General features: G+C 40.4%; 2 protein-coding genes and 1 long non-coding RNA gene across 3 annotated transcripts; 1 reads left to right on the top strand and 2 right to left on the bottom strand.

Annotated features, from left to right (window-relative positions):
• The first annotated feature begins 5,490 nt into the window (after positions 1-5,490).
• Positions 5,491-6,616, top strand: LOC109407023 (putative uncharacterized protein DDB_G0274435). Its single transcript, XM_019680043.3, has 2 exons — positions 5,491-5,755; positions 5,814-6,616. The coding sequence occupies exons 1-2, from the start codon at positions 5,633-5,635 to the stop codon at positions 6,558-6,560; spliced, it is 870 nt and encodes a 289-aa protein (XP_019535588.2). The 5' UTR covers positions 5,491-5,632; the 3' UTR covers positions 6,561-6,616.
• A 411-nt stretch (positions 6,617-7,027) lies between these two features.
• LOC134288859 (uncharacterized) lies at positions 7,028-8,158 on the bottom strand. Its single transcript, XR_009998152.1, has 2 exons — positions 7,547-8,158; positions 7,028-7,474 (listed from the first exon to the last, which is right to left on the bottom strand). It is a non-coding gene; the product is annotated as an uncharacterized LOC134288859 (long non-coding RNA).
• A 3,788-nt stretch (positions 8,159-11,946) lies between these two features.
• On the bottom strand, positions 11,947-17,609 carry LOC109429696 (uncharacterized). Its single transcript, XM_062849348.1, has 3 exons — positions 15,563-17,609; positions 13,094-13,492; positions 11,947-12,475 (listed from the first exon to the last, which is right to left on the bottom strand). Exons 1-3 carry the CDS (start codon positions 17,359-17,361, stop codon positions 12,037-12,039), a joined length of 2,637 nt encoding a protein of 878 aa, XP_062705332.1. The 5' UTR covers positions 17,362-17,609; the 3' UTR covers positions 11,947-12,036.
• Positions 17,610-19,463: the final 1,854 nt, after the last annotated feature.

Below are 19,463 nucleotides of genomic sequence, written 5' to 3'. Positions count from 1 at the left end.
GGTTGTTTCTTTTGCGGATATTCTGTAAATGAGTTACCGAGCTCAGATAACAAACTGTCAAAACTTACTGATACACGGTAAATATCGTTACTGGTGAACGGTAAATACGATAACCGAGATAAATCTGCTGTTGAAAACTCAGTAAAAAGATGGAAAAAATTCTGAACTCAGTGAAAAAATTACTGAGTTGGAACATCTGAATCTTAGTGTGTACGAAGATGAGCACCGCCAAATCGGCGACGACGACGACGCGGCAGGTCCAAATGAAAGAAATGGCCTCTCCACTTTGCCTCCAAAATTACACTAAACCGCCCCGTACGAAGATGAGCACAGCCAAATCGGCGACGACGACGACGCGGCCAGCCCGAATAAAAAAAAAACCCTAACTAATCCACCTAGCGGTGATGGTGCCTTTCTCGTGCTTTAAAATATCCTTTCAACAAAACTCGAGCGACATGTAGATGACATTGACATAAATACAAAATTAAAACTGCTTGCTAAATCTACTCAATATGGATACATTTTATATTAGCATAACATCCAATATTCAGAAAATATAAGACAACGATCCAAAACTCAAACCAAACAAGTGTCATGAAGCCGCAAAATTTTGAAACGTCATTTTAGATTTTCCGGTCATCATTTTATGACTCCGGATATTTACCCCAACTAAACTAACCGCCATCTTGAACATTGAGACACCATCTTGGATGTTCTGGTATTCATTTTTGGACTCTGCACCTAAAATAACATAAAATAGTCGCCGTATTAATTTTAGCATGTCGTTTATGATTTTCTGGTTACCAGTTTTGGACGAAGACCGGCATTCTGCCCCATTCAAACTATAGTCATCAGTAGGTCGGCTCTAGAGGCACGTTCCATTATCTTGGACTTTGGACCGCTATTTTGGATACTCTGGTGGACTCCAAACAAATTTCCCATACCAAATACACTTATTTTACATAGTTTTAGAGCTCAAAATTCCTTAAAACAGCCACCATCTTCTGTTTACGCAATCAAATTCTTATTTTTCCATTCAACGTTGACCAATCCTGCTATAACTTTACACTTTAGGAATCTGAAATGGTACGATTTGATGAGATCGCTTTAGCACCGACGAACCGACGTGACAGCTAGAACAAATAAATTCAAATTTGTTGTCCCCGACGCCATGATGAAAAATAGCCGAACACTATCGCCACCTCTATAACGGCTCGCGATGATTTGATAGCTCGACACCAAACCCCCGTGTGTTCATATAGGAAACGGTTCGCGTCTGTGCTGATTTGACAGAAGCGATCGCTCGCTTCGCTGGTCGACCGTTAAATTAGGGGGGGACAGTTTTGGATCGCCACTGTCACGTCGGTTCGTCGGTGGCTTTAGTTTTGTCTATATTTTGTTCTCATATATGAGAACTTAAACCTATTCGTCACTGTTGTTCATACCTAATGTTTATCAGGCCATTAAACAAAGCCACGATTTAATTTTTCACATGAACGTTGGTTCTGCTACACAACAGCTAGTCTCTAATGTGATCTAAGGCTATTTTCTTGCTAACTGTTCATTAGATTATCAAAAAATCTGCGATCTGATGTGTCGTATGTATGGGTTTGATTCATTCTTATATTTGGTAATTTCCGGTGGGATAGTCGGATCTGATTCCATGAGTCATGGACCATGACACTACCGGTTGTCCCAATTATGGTCTGAGAATATTTTATTGCTATTTATTCACCTTTACCTAATCACCGCGGGTTTGCTTCACTTTTACTTCTAACCACTTTCGAAGCCACAGCTGAACCCGCAACACTACCGGGAATCTAATGTGGTCTGACCCTATTTTTCCATCAGGTTGTCGATAAGTCGTGATCAGTCTTCGTTCTACTCAACCCCCCCGTAACTTGACAGATGAACTCAGTTTCGCGTACCTACGTAAACAACGGGTCCATCCTTCACTGACGCAACAATTTTTGTCCATGCGAAAACACCTTTTTGTTTCGTGTAAATGGAAGCCAACAAGAGGCTAGCGTTTCGTATCAAAAGGACGTATTCAACAGAAGCGCAAAAACTAATGTTCGTTGAGTTAAAATTATTTTGATTTTTCTTTTTTATTTGTTGTAAGAAATGTAATAAATAAAAGCGCATGTTTAAACGCTCTTCCATATTAATTGGTGACTGCGCATGCTAGACCAAACCGAAGATCAAACTCGAAAAAAAAAACATCAACAAATGATTATTTTTAACTTCCATTTTGGCTTTGCTACCAGATATGTAGCTGTAAAATGTTAGCATAAGCAACCTAATTTATTACTTGCTGGTGCTTAATAACCGCACTAGAAGAAAACATGAGTTTATTATCAATTTTATGAAAGCCGATTGTTTTGCCTTTACCCGTTTAATAGATATAATTTTCACTTCTAGTAAACAAAATTCATCATGCCGCACTTAATTTGCATTTATCTACCACAAAAAAGCGGAAACAACAAATTAAGATTTCTGTTTAATGTTTTAATATTTTTTTGTGCGGTTTGTTATTGTCGGTTTTCGTCCTTTTCAAAAGTAGCGCTTGTCGCTTTGAATCTGACAGTACCACCTGGACCAAAATTTTTAGGTACGCTGATGTTGTTCGGAAGCTGTCAAGAAGCTCCCGGGTTGGTTCTACTGCTCGTGTTGTGTGTAGGTAAGAGGTAACGATAGCGCACGAATGTAACAAAGCCGACTGACACCCGACTGCGGCAACGAAATGAAGGTAGTAAAAAGTGTCGAATGTTTACAAGACTGGTCGTGATTTGATGTACCGCATCCATGGGTTTGGTTAAATTTTACATTTTACTACCCGGATCTGATTCCGAGTAACTACCGGCTGAACCAAATATGGTCTAACATTATTGTCTTGTTAACTGCTCATCGGTTAACCAAAAACGCTGCAAATTGAAGGTGTCACATGCAGGGTTTGACAATTTCGACAATCCTCTCTGAACCAACTCCGGATCACTACCAGTGACGTAAGGCTATTTTCTAGCTAACTGTTCATCAGGTTATCGCAAAAGCCACGATTTGATGTGTCACATGCCTGGATTTGGTTAATTTTTACATTTGGCCGCTTCCGGCCACTCAAAACCGATTCCGAAACACTTGCTGACCGTTCATTAGGTAATCTAAAAAGCCGCTATTTGATGTGACGCGTGTACGGGTTTGTTTCTCTTTCAGATTTAACCACTTCGGCGGGAACCCCGGAACGGGTTCCGGAACACTACTGGTTCAGATATGATCTGAGATGGTTTTCCTGCTCATTGTCCATCAGGTCATCGAAAATGCCGTGGTTTGATGTGTCGCATGTATGGATTTGGTTCAATTGTATATTTGGCCACTTCCAGCGAGACGCCTAGAACCGGTTCCGGAACACTACCGGTTCAGGTATGGTCTGAGATGATTTTCCTGCTCATTATCTATCAGGTCATCGAAAATGCCGTGGTTTGATGTGCCGCATGCATGGGTTTGGTTCAATTGTATATTTGGCCACTTCCAGCGGGACGCCTAGAACCGGTTTCGGAACACTACCGGTTCAGATATGATCTGAGACTATTTTTCTGCTTACCGCTCATCAGGTTATCGAAAATGCCGTGGTTTGATGTGTCGCATGCATGGGTTTGGTTCACTTGTATATTTGGCCACTTCCAGCGGGACGACTAGAACCGGTTCCGGAACACTACCGGTTCAGATATGGTCTGAGATGATTTTCCTGCTCATTGTCCATCAGGTCATCTAAAATGCCGTGGTTTGATGTGTCGCTTGCATGGGTTTGGTACAATTGTATATTTTTCCACTTCCAGCGGGACGCCCAGAACCGGTTCGGGAACACTACCGGTTCAGATATGGTCTGAGACTATTTTCCTGCTTATCGCTCATCAGGTTATCGAAAATGCCGTGGTTTGATGTGTCTCATGCATGGGTTTGGTTCACTTTGATATTTGCCACTTCCGGCGGGACACCCGGAACCGGTTCCGGAATACTACCGGTTCAGATATGGTCTTAGACTATTTTTCTGCTTATTGCTCATCAGGTTATCGAAAATGCCGTGGTTTGATGTGTCGCATGCATAGGTTTGATGCATTTTCATATCTGGTCCCTTCCTGGGGTACCGTTCCGGAACACCTAAATGGCCATATCTCCGGAACGGCTGAACCGATCCGAACCATTTTCAATAGGAAACAATGGGACCAGATTCCGCGTCGAATGAACCATCGGTCATTGAAATCGGATGAGGTTTACTGCCAAAAAGTGATGTGAGTTTTTTTGTACACACACATACACACACACACACACATACACACACACACACACACACACACATACACACACACAGACATCACCTCAATTCGTCGAGCTGAGTCGATTGGTATATAAGACTTGGCCCCTCCGGAGGCTCTATCAAATTTTCGTTTTTGGAGTGAACATATAGCCTTTCGGTACACCTTGGTGTACGAGAAAGGCAAAACGTCTTTTTCACCTTGCCTCCAATATCATACTCATTAAGGTATTCTTATCTTAAAATAATTAAAAATTTGGAAAAAAACAGGCTTTTTACTAGGGGGAGGACAGATTTAACAAGAGAAAATCTGTGTTCTAAACGTTGTTCAGAATTCCTCACAGTTTTTCTCTCATTTCTAACAAAGTGTGATCTGGCACAAACTGCAAAGTGTTGCGTGTGCCGAAAGAAAATTGCAGTTTTGGGGATGTCTTTCGTCAATTTTCGTCGATCATTGATAAAAAGAGTAACTCAGAATTTCTCAGAGTTGCTCTCGTTTGCACAGTGTCTTGCCCCTAGGCTTTTTATGAATTTTGGTTCAATCAGGGGGAGCGACACTAGTTTTGCCAAGCCAAAAACCTCAAAAAAGCCGACAAAAGCCCAAAAAATCGCTAAAACCCGCAAAAGTTTTGCGGGTTTTAGAGGGGGTTTTCGACTTTTTTCGGGGGTTTTCGGCTTGGCAAAACTAGTGTTGCTCCCCCGGGTTCAATGTATATACAAAATTGAAGTGAGAAACGGTAAACATCTGTTAGACAGTAATGAAAATTCGATCGAGTCAAATCAGATGTTTGAGCATTGGTTTATTTTCGGTTAAATATTTAACCCTGTGTAAATACTACGGTACTGGTGGTACTACCATCTACAGTAAGTAAAATCGTTTCCTGCATGATGAATACTAACGAGCCTGGATAAAACAAAGAGGAGAAACGTCAAAATTGGAACAGTCGATCTAGTGTCATCCCCATAGTTCCAATCGAGCAGGAGACCTGTCAAAACGACAAGGATTCTCCACTTTGGTATACTCGAGACACTTTAATGAATACAATGTACTAACACAGCTTCACTTTAGAAACCTGTATTAAAACGTAATCAAATCTAACAAGGTATGCTCGATAGGTAAGCTTCAGCAGATTTTTGGGGTAGAAAAAAAATGCATTTGAGTGACGGTAGCTCATTTTCATCAGATCCAAATAATCATGTTCATTTTGTTGTTATGACAGTTTCGTTGATAAGTCAAATCGGTATCGCCAGCGTTGTTTTGTAGACAGCGATATTCTAAATTTTAACATTCGCCATATAATAGATTGAGTTTAAGTGATTATAATGACGATATTCTGCCGAGTATGTCGGATGCAGATATTTTCGCAACCCATCTTGCTGACCAGCAATTCGGCAAGGCATGCAAAACCCATAAACGAAATGGTTTTCGAATGCACACAGATTTTAGTAAGAAAGTTGCTATTTTGTTGTTTATTATTGTTGATTCATAATTGATTGCTTTCAGCTTACCAAAGACATCAGACTACCGCAATTCCTATGCGAGTCTTGTTTGATTCGTTTGGACGAGGCATTCGCGTTCCTCAAACTTTGCCGAGAGTCGGAGAGAATGTTCACCGAAACCATTCCGATGGCAATCAAACTCGATAACAAGTCAGACCCAGGAAATGGTGTATCGTATAGTCATTCTACGAATGCGATTGAATTGACCAAATGTTTCAATAACAGCTCGTCAGAGGCCATAAAGTTAGAGCTCGAAGGCGATGATTCCAAAGCCCCTTTGGAGTATGCAGCCACAAGTTCGACGTTCTCTGATTTCAGCGCCTTGATCAGCGGAGGCCAAACCGCGTCGTCCGCACAAGACAACAAAGACTGGCTGTCGGAAGCTCGTAAACATCGGGAACGACAGCGGGTATCGACGGCAAAACGGCGGGCCAATATGACGCCGGATCAGCGAAAAAAGGAACGCGAAAGGGCACGGATTCGGCAGGCACAAAGGCGAGCTCTGCGCTCCGAAGAACAAGTGCGAGCCCAGCGGGAACGGGATAGAGTGCGGCAAGCGATGAAACGTGCCCGATTCCGCCAAGTGGAGATGATACAACAACAGCACCAGCAACAGCAAATCCAACAACAACCGCCTCAACAGGAGCTACAACAAAGGCAACCACAGCAGCAACAGCAACAGCCACAGCAGCATCAGCCACAACATCTCACTTTTCCACTTGAAGCCAGAATAAATCAACTTATGAGTTAATTGAATATCTAGTTCGAATAAAATATGCGGATAAACTTGAAGAAATCCCTTTCAGATATGAACGACCAATTTATCCATTTTTATGTTGAAACTGTTGGGCAGAGGTGGACACACCCTTCGCAGCACAACGGGTCTCCGAAGCGGAACATGGAACCGGGATTTCGGAAAAAAAAAATAAAACGCTTAATTTCGCTACTGTACACCTTAATCAAACACGTCTTGACTCATCAAGCTACACTCAGAAAAAAATCTATACTAAATAGTATACATCCCACACTAAATCAATTTCGCCTGGTTGACCCCAGGCTCCGTTTATATGCAGCCTATACTGCCCTAGTATAACTTAGATAAAAACGAAATTCAGTATAAGTTACAAATATCAAACCTAGTATAACCAGGATTTACCGACAATTTGTTTAAAATGATTTTTTTGTTTATTTCTACTACAAAAAAATAAAAAAAAATAATTCAATTCGGTTTACTTTATTCTCGGCTCTATTTGAACAAATAATGCACACTCGCGGTCTCGCTCGCGGCGATCTTTCTCCGTAATCTTACGTCTACTGTCTCTCATCACCGAAACATGGTTCTGGCCTTGGTTCTGGCCGTTTTCGTGACGCTGGCTGCTTGTTTATTTGCTCCGACACCTGGTAACGATCACAAATTCCTCGGCTCTTGATTCCGCCGCATTCGATGATGATCTTTGCTTTCCCGCTGTCGACATCGTCATGGCCATGACCGGATCCCGCTGCCAGTTCCACGGCCGTTACAGAATCCACCGCCGCCGGAGCGGGACAATTCTTAATCTTCATCACGTCGAAAAATTGCACTATTGCCCTTCCTAAGCGTGTCGTTTTGGGCTGGTATCTGTCCGTCTAGGTTCCGGTTCTGCTAAGTGTTGTTGGCCATTTTCCCTGCAAAATAAAATAGATAATACATTTACTGAAACTTTTGTTCATGCATGTCTAATGATGAACAGTACTTACTTTTTATTCCTTGGAACATTGGTCGATGTGCTATCCAATGAAAGTAGATTTTTTCGTTATTACGATGAGAGCAATCAAAAACTTAATCAAAATTGTCTGATGAAGCACGCTGCGATTTTTTCCTGATTGTGATGACTAAGCCAAGCAGGGGCAAACTATTTTTTCATTATTCTGGCACAGTTTAATTTTATATATGTAGTTTGTATACTTCCTAAACTATGCGTAGTGTATACCTCGTGAATGCTAAAATGGTTTAAAATTTAAACTCTCCATGATTAAAAATGTTTCAGAGTGTACACTGAGAGGAAATTACATTTCAATTTCACTGGAAAAAGTCAAGTAACCGTTCGAAAATTATGTTTTCAGTGGATTTACATGAATTAAGTAAAACCCGCTTGAAAACATAGTGAAACTCCATAGAAAAGTTTTTGGAAATTTCGCACTGTATCGTATTATAACTTGTATATGGTTTTCAAGTGCAATTTATTGCAGCCACTAGTATGTGAAATAGAAGCGTGTTGTTGTCACCCATCACTAACGAACCATGCATGAATGTGATGATGGCAATATGTTCTGTGAATTTGGATGATTTCATCTTTCTCAAGGAAGCCATTTGGTGGTCTTCAATGACACGGAGACGAACCAAATTTTTGATTATAGGCCAATCGGAATTAATAATAGCAAAAACTAGAATAATTATACTAAAAAAAAATATTTAAATTTATATGATTTGGTAGTGAAAATTTTCACTTAAAGTTTATTGGATTTTTTCAGTAGAAAATTTTCACTGAATAATCATTTAGGTTTTAAATCAGGCCAAACATTTCAATAGGTCCTATCTGCATTTGAGAGGCTCTCTTTGTTCACTTTCTCTTTCACTTATTGCAATGTAATGGTACACTTTCCAATTATTTTGTTAGTACAAATCAAAAGACGATTGTTTTGACCATCGTTCAATGCAAGGAAACAATCATAATACAAATAAACAGCTGAGATATTAACGAAAGAGAGGGAAGCCAAAGAGAGCCTCTCTTCTGCAGATAGGACCTTTAGACATGTTTGGCCTGAAATGTTATTGTGATTTTCCTTGGCCACTGGATTCGAAGGTCGATTCGACACCCTGTTTCAAACATCCTTTTCTACGAACCTTGTCAATTTGATGTCTCCTTGCTGCCAATTTTGCACAAACTATCTTGTTTTTTGATGCGACCTACTGCTGTCATCATTGAAAAAAGAAAGAGAGCGAAGATGAAATCAGGCCAAACATTTCAATAGGTCCTATCTGCATTTGAGAGGCTCTCTTTGTTCACTTTCTCTTTCACTTATTGCAATGTAATGGTACACTTTCCAATTATTTTGTTAGTACAAATCAAAAGACGATTGTTTTGACCATCGTTCAATGCAAGGAAACAATCATAATACAAATAAACAGCTGAGATATTAACGAAAGAGAGGGAAGCCAAAGAGAGCCTCTCTTCTGCAGATAGGACCTTTAGACATGTTTGGCCTGAAATGTGAGTGAGGCAGCAAAAAAAGCACGTGCCACTCTGTCACTTTTGACACATTCGACTGTGAAACCAGGTGTGAAGGCAAAAACGGAAGATTTTTGGGACGGTTCGTGGCACGAACGTTCCGAACCGTCGTGTTCGATAAGGGAATGCCCGCACAATAAGTTAGATGGAAAAAATCTACTTCAGATTTCCAGTAGAATCTAAGTGATTTTTTCGCTCAGTGTACACAACTGATTGTTTAATCTTCTTCTCTATTGTGCGTTTAGCACTAAATTGATTTCCGAAAAAACTTCATTGACTTCCGCTGCCTTTCCAATGCGTTAAACATAACGTCGGAAGTAGTGCGCTGTACAGTAAATCTGGTTTTCTATACAGCGCACTACTTCCGACGTTATGTTTAACGCATAGGAAAAGCAGCGGAAGTCAATGAAGTTTTTTCGGAAATCAATTCTGGAGCTCGATTTGAATAGGTCGTATGTGCTTTCGTCGAAATTAAATTCGATCAGTTGGATTCGCATATTGAAGCGAAAGCTGTTGAAATTAAACAAAACTTATACATACAGCCGATTCCTTACTAAACAGGCTTTCCGTTCAATCACTAAAAGTCCTCGAAAAATAATTAATATTGCTACAGTAACTAGAATAAACTGATCGAGTTTTATATCGACGAAAGCACATACGACCTATTCAAATCGAGCTCTAGAATTTAGTGCTAAACGCACAATATCTTTGGCGCTCTCGCCGGCACCCTATTCACACAACATGCTCACCGTGAGTGCGGCCAATATAGTTACAATATACAAATATACAAGGTTGGTTGAACATTCAATGAATCTGGAGCTTCACACCTCTGACCCCTTGATGATTCTCTGAAAATTTGAACTCAACGTTTGGCAGTGCCAACTTTGTGGGCCAAACTCGTAACGTTTTGGTTCGTAAAAATACAAAGCAGAATTCCTTTCGTTTCGCTCGATTTTTCTCGAGCACAAATCTGGAGAATCGTCAAAAAAACTGCTAGCTTACTCGCATTGAACACCGAGTAACATTTTCAGACCAGATATTACCCGATATCTCGCTTTTCTTGCAGTTTTAGGGGTGTTTTTCAACAAATTTCGTCGATCATTGATAAAAAGAGTTACTCACAATTTCTCAGAGCTACTCTCGTTTGCACAGTGTCTTGCCCCTAGATTGTTTGAAAAGTTAACGCTGGCTACCTTCACCTTAAAGCGAAGACCACATTATCAAGAAGACTTGCAACACTGCTGAAAATCGGGAGCCACTGCTGGCAGCGGATGAAGGTGGTACCACAGATAACAGACGTTTATGCTTATATTGGCAATGTGTGTAAAAATGCTCAACAGCCATTTTGTATGTAACGAGCAGCTGAAACTCATGTGGAAATCATTTAGAGATGGCGCAGTGATCGATAGTCAGTGATCGCTTTCAAGATTGCATGCACTACGCAATTTTACATTCAAGATTGTTTTCGATCTTGAATGAAAGTGGAACTTTGAACTATTCTTGCATTCAAGTTAGATGTAATGTCGCAACCAGTTGAGTAGATGGCGATAGCGAGCCAACGTATATCGTTTTGAACATTTACACAGGATTCTGCGAAAAATTTGTACTAGCATAAACATCTGTTATCTGTGGTGGTACTGTTCAGGATAGTGTGTGTAAATTTTCATACTCGCACCAATACAATTTTACACTTTTACACAAAGGTACCACCTTAGCTCACCAGACAGCGGTGCCGTCGTTGACGCTTGCCGTTAGTATAGACGAGTGCACCGATGAACTGAATTCATCGCGGTCCGAGAATTTTGACACTAGAGCGGGGTCGCTTCCAATCAGAAGTGAAAGATTTCCAATCAGAATTGAACAATTCTGATTGGGAACGACCCCGCTGTAGTGTCAAAATTCTCGGACCGCGATGAATTTAGTTCATCGATGCACTCGTCTATGGGAAAATAACAGAGTAACATGTCTTCTTGATAAAGTAGTCTTCGCTTAAAGCCTTTTTCATTTTGTTCATAAACATTTTTATTACCGACTGTTCTACATGTGGGTTTTTTTTAAAAACTCTCATGAGAGCGTCTTTGGCATCCCTAGAAATGAATTATTCAATCATCACAAGTTCATTTCCAGGGATGTCTCTTTATTGATCGATATTCCTCGGGTCGATGCAAGCAAAAAAAAAATTTTTTTTGTAGTTTCCTAGGGGCAAGACAGATCTAACGAGAGAAAATCTGTGCTCGAAATGTTGATCAGAACTCCTCACAGTTCCTTAGATTTACTCCCATTTATACCTGAGAATTTATACCAAAGTGTGATCTAACACCAATGTCATACGGTCAAACTGCAAAGTGTTGCGTGTGTTTAAGAATAGTTGCAGTTTTGGCAAGACACTGTGCAAACGAGAGCAACTCTAAAAAATTCTGAGTTACACTTTTTATCAATGATCGACGAAATTTGATGAAAGATATCCCCAAAACTGCAATTTTCATTCAGCACATGCAACACTGCAGTTTGACATTGGTGACAGATCACACTTTAGTATAAATGGGAAAACATCTAATGAACTGTGAGGAGTTCTGATCAACATTTCGAGCACAGATTTTCTCTCGTAAGATCTGGCTTGTCCCTAGGATTTAACTGTTTTAACCGATGTTAAATATTTGGCCACTTTTAACAATCAACTCAATGTACATATGTACAGATAGCACAAATTTTCCAAATGGAGGAGAACGTGCCTCTGCAGCAGACCTACTGATACATATGTATAGATGGATAAATTATACAGATGAATTATATTATACGGGAAAGTAAGACTAGGACAAATATTTATCAGTGATATTGTACATTGAAAAAATCATCAACACAATGGTTAATATTACGAGACCGATCTATTTATTTATTTTTTGTTCCAACCATTAAAATGTGCACCGGAGATTGAAATCTGCATTAAATAACGCATTCTCACAGTTCCTTACAAACTAACATTCCTACAGTGTTATTCTCACTAACATTCGTAGGTCTCAACTGATAGTTGTGAGCAACAGCTCGATGAGCTTCATAGTCATCGGCATGATGCAGCAAAACGCTGTGACACAACTTACAGTAGTAGTGCAGCTTTCTGGAACGTTGCAACTGATGACGCAGCAGTCGACTTTGCGATTTACAGTCGGCTTTGCAAAGATCGCACCCATACTCATCCGAATCACAACCATTGTCATGCATTTCGCCACAATGAGCTAGCAACGCATCGTACGTACTGAACCAGTGTTGGCATCCACAGCACAGATAACCCTGCATGAACAGGAGTTTATACACGTCGGTTTCTTTCACTAGCTGAAAAATAGCTTTGTTCTCGATCGATTTGAACGGGTTTGCACAGTGGGTGGGATTTTCAATGATCCTAAAAATGAAAAATTAAAATTTTAACGAGAAATGTTTGGTTCTGTCAGACCTAAATCCTGTGTTTTTTTCCTATTTTTTATATACCAATTCCAATTTGGACATTTTCCGCTAGAACTCAGTCAAGCGACTTGTTTCTTCGTACAGGATTAGATGGAAGTAGATACTGCCAGCAGTGCACACAAATGTATACCATTTGGTTCAAAATTAGTTATAGTAAAAAGTGTTCAAAATGGAACGCGGTTCAAATGGTCCAACTCCCTAAGTGGCATAGAAATTGCTGTACAATAATTCGACAATATTGTTTTCATTGAAGCCTAATTGACATTGTCGATTTTTCTCCAATGATCCTCTGTTGGTGTTATTACAGAATCTGTATTCAGTTTTCCAAAGGTTTTTTTAAATACAAAGGAGACGACTATATCTTGCTATAGAAACAAAAAAAAAAAATGATTTAGTTTGTTTGTTGTGATCAAGACATTAGCGAAAGAGAGTCGACGAAGAGAAATCGATCGAGTCTGTTAAGCCCAAATGAAAAATCATTGTTCAATTATTTTCTGAAGAAAAACATAGAGAAAAGCATACATGATTATGTAAAGCAACAATTATTGTTTCTTACCTCAAAAGCGACTCAGAGTCTTGTTTCCGAACAAGCAGATCCATTGGAGCTACATCCATTCGAGGCCGCTTTAGGGCATGCTCGATTTTCCGATGGCTTTCGAAGTCTTCCACGTCAATCAACAGTCTTCGGCAAAGTTTGCAGAAATAGAAAATCGGTTTCAAACTGAGCATGTGATGGCGTGTAGCATTACTTGGCACCGTACTGCAAACGTCGCACATATCAGGTATGGCACTGTGCTGACCCCTTGGGTGTTCTTTCGATCGATGGATGCGAAGCTTTCTGCGCGTTTCGAATAGTTGCAAGCAGCCGCAACAAAGCGCTCCCTTGAGATACAGGACAAGATAATCACGTGATTCGTGCAGGACGTCGAAAAGTGTTGTATCGATGTAAGATATTCTAAAAGTACGATAGAACGGTTCATTACTCTGATTTTTAATTACTGTCACGCCTATTTTTGATATTTTCAATTGTTCGTCGAAATAGTAATTTTCACTAATGTCGTTTTCGTTTTTGCGGCGGTGCTACACCGCTTCGTGCTACACTTTTCGCTGAATAAACGAACATTTTCGGTGCAGTTGCATTGGTGTGCGTGTATAAACACCAAAATATTGACAACTTTGCAAACGCTGATTGGTGGACACGGTGTGCACCAGCTACACTTCCGATTTTTTGAGTGCTACACTATCATGCGCGGTGCAGAAAAAGTGTAGCACTGGTGTAGCACGAAAATCAAAAACGAACGTTTTCGGTGCAAAAGTGCTACACCGGTATAGCTCCACCGCAAAAACGAAAACGACATAATTTAATATTCTATATGCACGACTGATCTTTCAAAATACTATAGTAGGTAACAGCACAATCTTTGCATGTTTTCGCCAATAAATATTTCAAAAGTTTGAAGCGGCGACCCATGACCACATTTACACGAAGGGGAGACCAAGGAGCAAGACACTGTGCAAACAAGAGCAACTCTGAGAAATTCTGAGTTACTCTGTTTATCAATGATCGACGAAATTTGTTGAAAGACATCCCCAAAACAGGAATTTTTATTCAGCACACGCAACACTTTGCAGTTTAACATTGGTGCCAGGTCACACTTTCGTATAATGGGAGAGAGAAACTTGCGTGACATTAGAAGACAAATAAGGCAAGAAACATAGAACACCGTTTGCAATGCTGTTTTATTTCGTATAACAAGTTTAAAAATGAAACTAGAAAACTGAAACAACACGTCAGGTATGCTGATTTGCAGTTATGTTTTTCGCTAGGGGCAAGAGAAACAACTAGAGGAAATCTGTGTTCGCGGTGTTGTTCAGAATTTCTCACAGTTCCTCAGAATTTCTCTCATTCATGCCAAAGTGTGATCTGGCACCAATGTTAAACTGCAAAGTGTTGCGTGTGCTGAATGAAAATAGGGTCCTAAAATGAAAAATATTTTCCCGCTTTTGGTGCATAACACGAAAGAGCTTGGTTTTCTGATCTCAATGGTAATTTTTCCGAACTTGAACAATAACAGAATAGTTAATAAACTCGAAAATAAAATAATGATGAGCAAGTCTTGTTTGACATTCGAGGTCAACCTTGACGTAACGAAAGTGAAACGGCGGGTTGCAAAAGACACCACATTGGCTCACTTTTGACAACAAATGTTCCTGTTTGACATACACGGTAAACAAAATTGACCCAAAATTGAGTGCTAAACAAGGAGTGTTGCAAAAATTATTAAAATTTTTGAAAATATATTTTATGGGCTTTACCTAATAGGAATACTTAAAAATGAGTAAACATGTCGTTTTAATCAATGCTTGATAGAATTATGCAGAAATTGAGATAGGCCTTTAGGAGCCTATTGCAGTTTTAGGGATGTCTTTCAACAAATTTCGTCGATCATCGATAAAAAGAGTAACTCAGAATTTCTCAGAGTTGCTCTCGTTTTCACAGTGTCTTCCCCTAGATTTTTCGAGCACTAATGGATCACTGAAATAACTAAAACGGCCGCTATGAAATGAACAGATAGCGCCACCGTAGCTTTGTGTGTTTGACGTAACTCGACAGCTGTCACTGTGTTACCGTCCATATACGGCGGCGCTTTTGTTTTGATGCGGTGAGTAGCGGAAAAGTCGGCTTCAATGATCCATTTGAAACTGATTTACATCTGCAGTCTGTCCACGTCATGTACACCCAGAAATAAAATTATACACGGAATTACTATTATTTATGCATTTTGTATCCACATCTCTTTCACTCTCTTTCTGTTTTCTGTTTTGAAATACAGATCATGAAATTATTTCAGCAACGTTGAAGCAGTCTATTGGGATCTAAAACTCAAAACAAATTAAAGGTAAAGTATGTGAGGAAGGGAAGTCATGTGTGCACATTTAGATTATGAAAATCGCAATGATTGTTTTTCGAGAAAAACTGAAAATATACAATTTGTCGATGTTCGTTCGTTCACCTAAATCTTACCTAACATCCTGCCGGGTTGCATCCGGTCCTACATCGAATCCTGTGAACTCTTCGTCGGAAGAATTTCTGTAGTAAATGCCAAGTTCCGACTCGAGCGATTCCATCTTATACTGAATGTCTGTTGTTTCGTCTGAGACGACGGTCTCCAGCTCTGGAACATGATTGTCATCATCCATCACTTCATATAGTGACACTGTTTCGTCATCACTATCATCGCTGATCGTAATCGTGGAAATGGGTTTTGGCGGTCGGCCTCTTTTGGGTGTTGGACGCAGTTGTTCAACCACTTTATCGCTGACGGTAATCGTGGAAATGGTTTTTGGCGGTCGGCCTCTTTTGAGCGTTGGCCGCAGTTGTCCGACCACTTCATCGCTGACGGTAATCGTGGAAATGGCTTTTGGCGGTCGGCCTCTTTTGGGTGTTGGCCGCAGTTGTTCGACCACTTCATCGCTGATGGTAACCGTGGAAATGGCTTTTGGCGGTCGGCCTCTTTTGGGTGTTGGCCGCAGTTGTTCGACCACTTCAGGCGGTATGCCTGAAGTTATCGTTTGAGCTTCTGGGGCAGCCGATTCGACTTGTAATCGCCTTTTAATAGCCTTTTTAGGGCCTGTCCGTTGACTGCATTTCCGTAGCAATTCTAATATCGTTTTATCACACTCGGTTACATCGGTCAATATCGGTTTATCAAGCTCTTCGGTAGAACTATTCTTGTGAGTTTCCAAGTGCTTTGTGAATAACAAAAGACTAATGGAAAAGAACGTACATTTACTGCAGCAGTATGCTTCTACATACTCTTGCTGGTTGTTATGGTTTTGCAAATTGTTCGGTAGGAAATTATCGAACGGCAGATTACAAATGGTACATGTGTCTTTTAGCTCTGAAGCCAGATACTCGCAATCACACAGTTTGCAATTGAATTTCTTGATCCGCGCCCATGAAAATGTGGGATTTTCCATTTCGTAGTCTTCAGAGGAGTCCTCTAGCCCGACTAACGATTGTGCATTTGTACGAGTTCGACTGGATACGATAAGATAGCATTTAGGAACTAGACTTGTGATGGATACAGACTGAACATCATCTGCAATACATGATTGTGACGTTCGTTGTCTTTTGAATGACTTGGTCACATAAACGGAATTTGGAGCCTGATTTGGTGTAGTAGCCGTTGCTCGCTGCTCCACAGTCACAGATTCATCTGTTTGCATTGTAGCTGATGTTTTGGTAGCGATCGTTGCTAACTGTTTCGGAATAATCATTGATGTAGATTTGTTCAACATCTGTTCTGCAAGTTTTTTAAATTCATCCGGACTGGAGAAGTACGCCTTCTTTAGACTGTTCTGACCAACGATGAGCGAGTTGTTCGATTTCAGCGAAGTATTTATCATTGCAGTTCTTGGACGATCAGATTTTGAAGTTTGCTGTAGAGTTTTGTTTATCGAAGTGCTTGAGGGATTCGAAACAGGTTGATGAGTTGGCTCTGCGGAACTAACAAATTCCTCAAGCATTAGAGGGTCCTGATTTTCTGTAGAAACATTACTGAAAACTGTGATTTCCGTTTCAGCTTGATTTGCCAAGTCGTTAGGAGTTAGATATTTCTCGTACTCTGTTATTGTGCTGCTGTCGTCTTCGACATCCTTTTGTTGATCACGCAAGGTTTCGTAGGACCGGCGAACCAATAGTCTGAAACTGAACCCAGTATTCAGCTGATCCAAACAAACGTCGCAAATATACTGCGGAAAGTCGTCCTTTTCCGACACGTCAAGCCCAGCAAAGCGTTTCAAAATTTCGCTGATGATCATTGATTGTTTGTCGCATACATAGAAAAGCGAAATCAATTCTTCGACTTCACTTTCAAGGCAAATTCGACAGCGGTAGTCTTCGCCTTCCGATGAGATCGAAGGCTCTCTTATGAAATTTCCCCACGATTGACGGCAACGTTTCCAGCAAGCGTACGCGATGTCAAGCGCACCAAGACATTCGTCACATGAGTACTGGGGCAGTTTGTCATGACATGATATCTGTATAATGTTTGATGATAAAAAAATCATATAACAATGAAACGTTATACCTAAATGGATGTAAAGTACTAAGCATTATTTTATTATCGCATAAAGCATCACTAGCGTTTCTTTGAATCGTCAATGGGGTCCTTAAATTACAGGGAGGGTGTAGGCACGTCAAACTCGAACAAACTACGCCCACCTAACATGCATCGAGCGGGCCTTCCCAAACAACACAATGTGATTTCGCAGGCCATCCCCATCGGCAACACAAACCGATTTCCAAGCAGGATTCGACCAGGCTCCAGGTCGCGTTGCCAGTCAACACTAACACACTCCCAAAAGATGAGCATTAGGCATACCTTGCCGCTTGCGAATCCCCTGTTAAATTAAAGATAAAATATCGTTTAGCAGATCTGATGATGTACAGCGCATCACTTCCGCAGTTAGGTTCGACGCATGGATTGAAGAAAATCGACTCTCGCTCGCACCAAATTCCGTGTTTTGACTAGATTTAAATATAATTAATAGCACTGCCTAAGACCTTGAGACAGTGCCTAATTGTTTATATCTCAGCAATAGACCACCTCACGGCGAAATTTTATCTCTTTCGCTCTTTCAGAGAGTTTGAAAACAACAGGACCAGCACCTGTCAAATTTGACAGGTGTTGATCCTGTTGTATTTTAATTTCCTGTAGGAGAAAAAGGGGATGATTTGTTGATGACTTCACTGTGCATTGGAGTATTATGAAACCTTGGGGGCACCACTGGAACGATAGGTCAAACATTGGGAAGTTCTATGGGAACTGGATCGAGGGTAATGATTATCTAATAGACAACAAATCACAGAGAACAGACATGCAGGCTAGAACAAATTTCATTCAGAAAGTTGTGTAAGGATTTGAATCTTCACTTCAGTAAGGCTGCAAATCAATACACGATGAAAACACTAACACCGCCAAACACCATGTTGCCACAGTCAGTGGTGAATTGAAACATTTTAAGTGGTGAATTAGATTAGTATGATAAATTAACCGATTGCAGCGCCACGGTATTGCCACTTGTACTTGTGTTGCCGATTTTGAATGGCCGTTTAATTCCTTACACAGTTTCGGCAACACAAGTGGTAACATGTAACATCGTGGCGCTGCAATCGGCGAGTTACTGATGTAATGCACCACTTGAAACGTTCAATTCAGTACTAAAGCCGTTATAGTCACAGTGTCTAATTTTGTCCAAAAAAGAAACCAATGCTCAAACATCTTGTTTGACTAAATTGAATTTTTATCAGTATCAAACTGATGTTGTTTCTTGAGTTCTTTCTTTATCAAATGGGGTACTGCAAGCACCTGATCTAACCTCACCTTGTTCGAAAATTCAGCAAAATATTGACAAGGTGTTAGAATTTGGATCGGGCGAAGAATTCACGTTTTCCGTCCTGAGATCATTGTGATATGTTAATATCGATTATGTATATTCTACTTTTTGCTAGTACAACATCAATCTTCTAAATCCCGTTTCACCAAAGACAGAATTTGGACTTTGGTTTCACTGAGATTCTATCGAAACACATTTTCGTTGGATCTCCGTCAGAGACTAAGTCCAGAGCTCGCTTATACCACAGACAGACGTTCAAGTTTGACTCAGCAGCTTGTGTAAAAAACATGGCCGCCACAAATTGCCATGTGGCAATCAGCGAACAGATGGCGTTAGCGACGTTCATATTCAATCGCTGCCTCACATGTGCGTTGCGACTAACAACTGTCACCACGGTCGTCTTCCAGCCGGATGGCGGGAAAAGACCGCACATGTTGCACGCTAATAATGTTTCCACATAATTTGTGCAGAGTAAATTACTTTTATTTAATGTCTTAAATCTTTTGCACAAATTAGCGCAGGAC

This window comes from Aedes albopictus, chromosome 2 (genome assembly GCF_035046485.1).
Source record: "Aedes albopictus strain Foshan chromosome 2, AalbF5, whole genome shotgun sequence".
NCBI classification, from domain to species: Eukaryota; Metazoa; Arthropoda; class Insecta; order Diptera; family Culicidae; genus Aedes; species Aedes albopictus.
This window is presented reverse-complemented; position numbering and strand designations above follow the sequence as displayed.

What these genes read in the sequence shown, in the direction of transcription:
- LOC109407023 (XM_019680043.3), top strand. Translation starts at nt 5,633, where the DNA reads ATGACGATATTCTGCCGAGTATGTCGGATGCAGATATTTTCGCAACCC. An exon ending in TCGAATGCACACAGATTTTA is followed by an intron (nt 5,756 to 5,813) that starts GTAAGAAAGTTG and finishes GATTGCTTTCAG; the next exon opens with CTTACCAAAGACATCAGACT.
- LOC109429696 (XM_062849348.1), bottom strand. Translation starts at nt 17,361, where the DNA reads ATGATCATCAGCGAAATTTTGAAACGCTTTGCTGGGCTTGACGTGTCG. An exon ending in GCAACCCGGCAGGATGTTAG is followed by an intron (nt 13,493 to 15,562) that starts GTAAGATTTAGG and finishes TCGTACTTTTAG; the next exon opens with AATATCTTACATCGATACAA. An exon ending in GACTCTGAGTCGCTTTTGAG is followed by an intron (nt 12,476 to 13,093) that starts GTAAGAAACAAT and finishes TTTCATTTTTAG; the next exon opens with GATCATTGAAAATCCCACCC.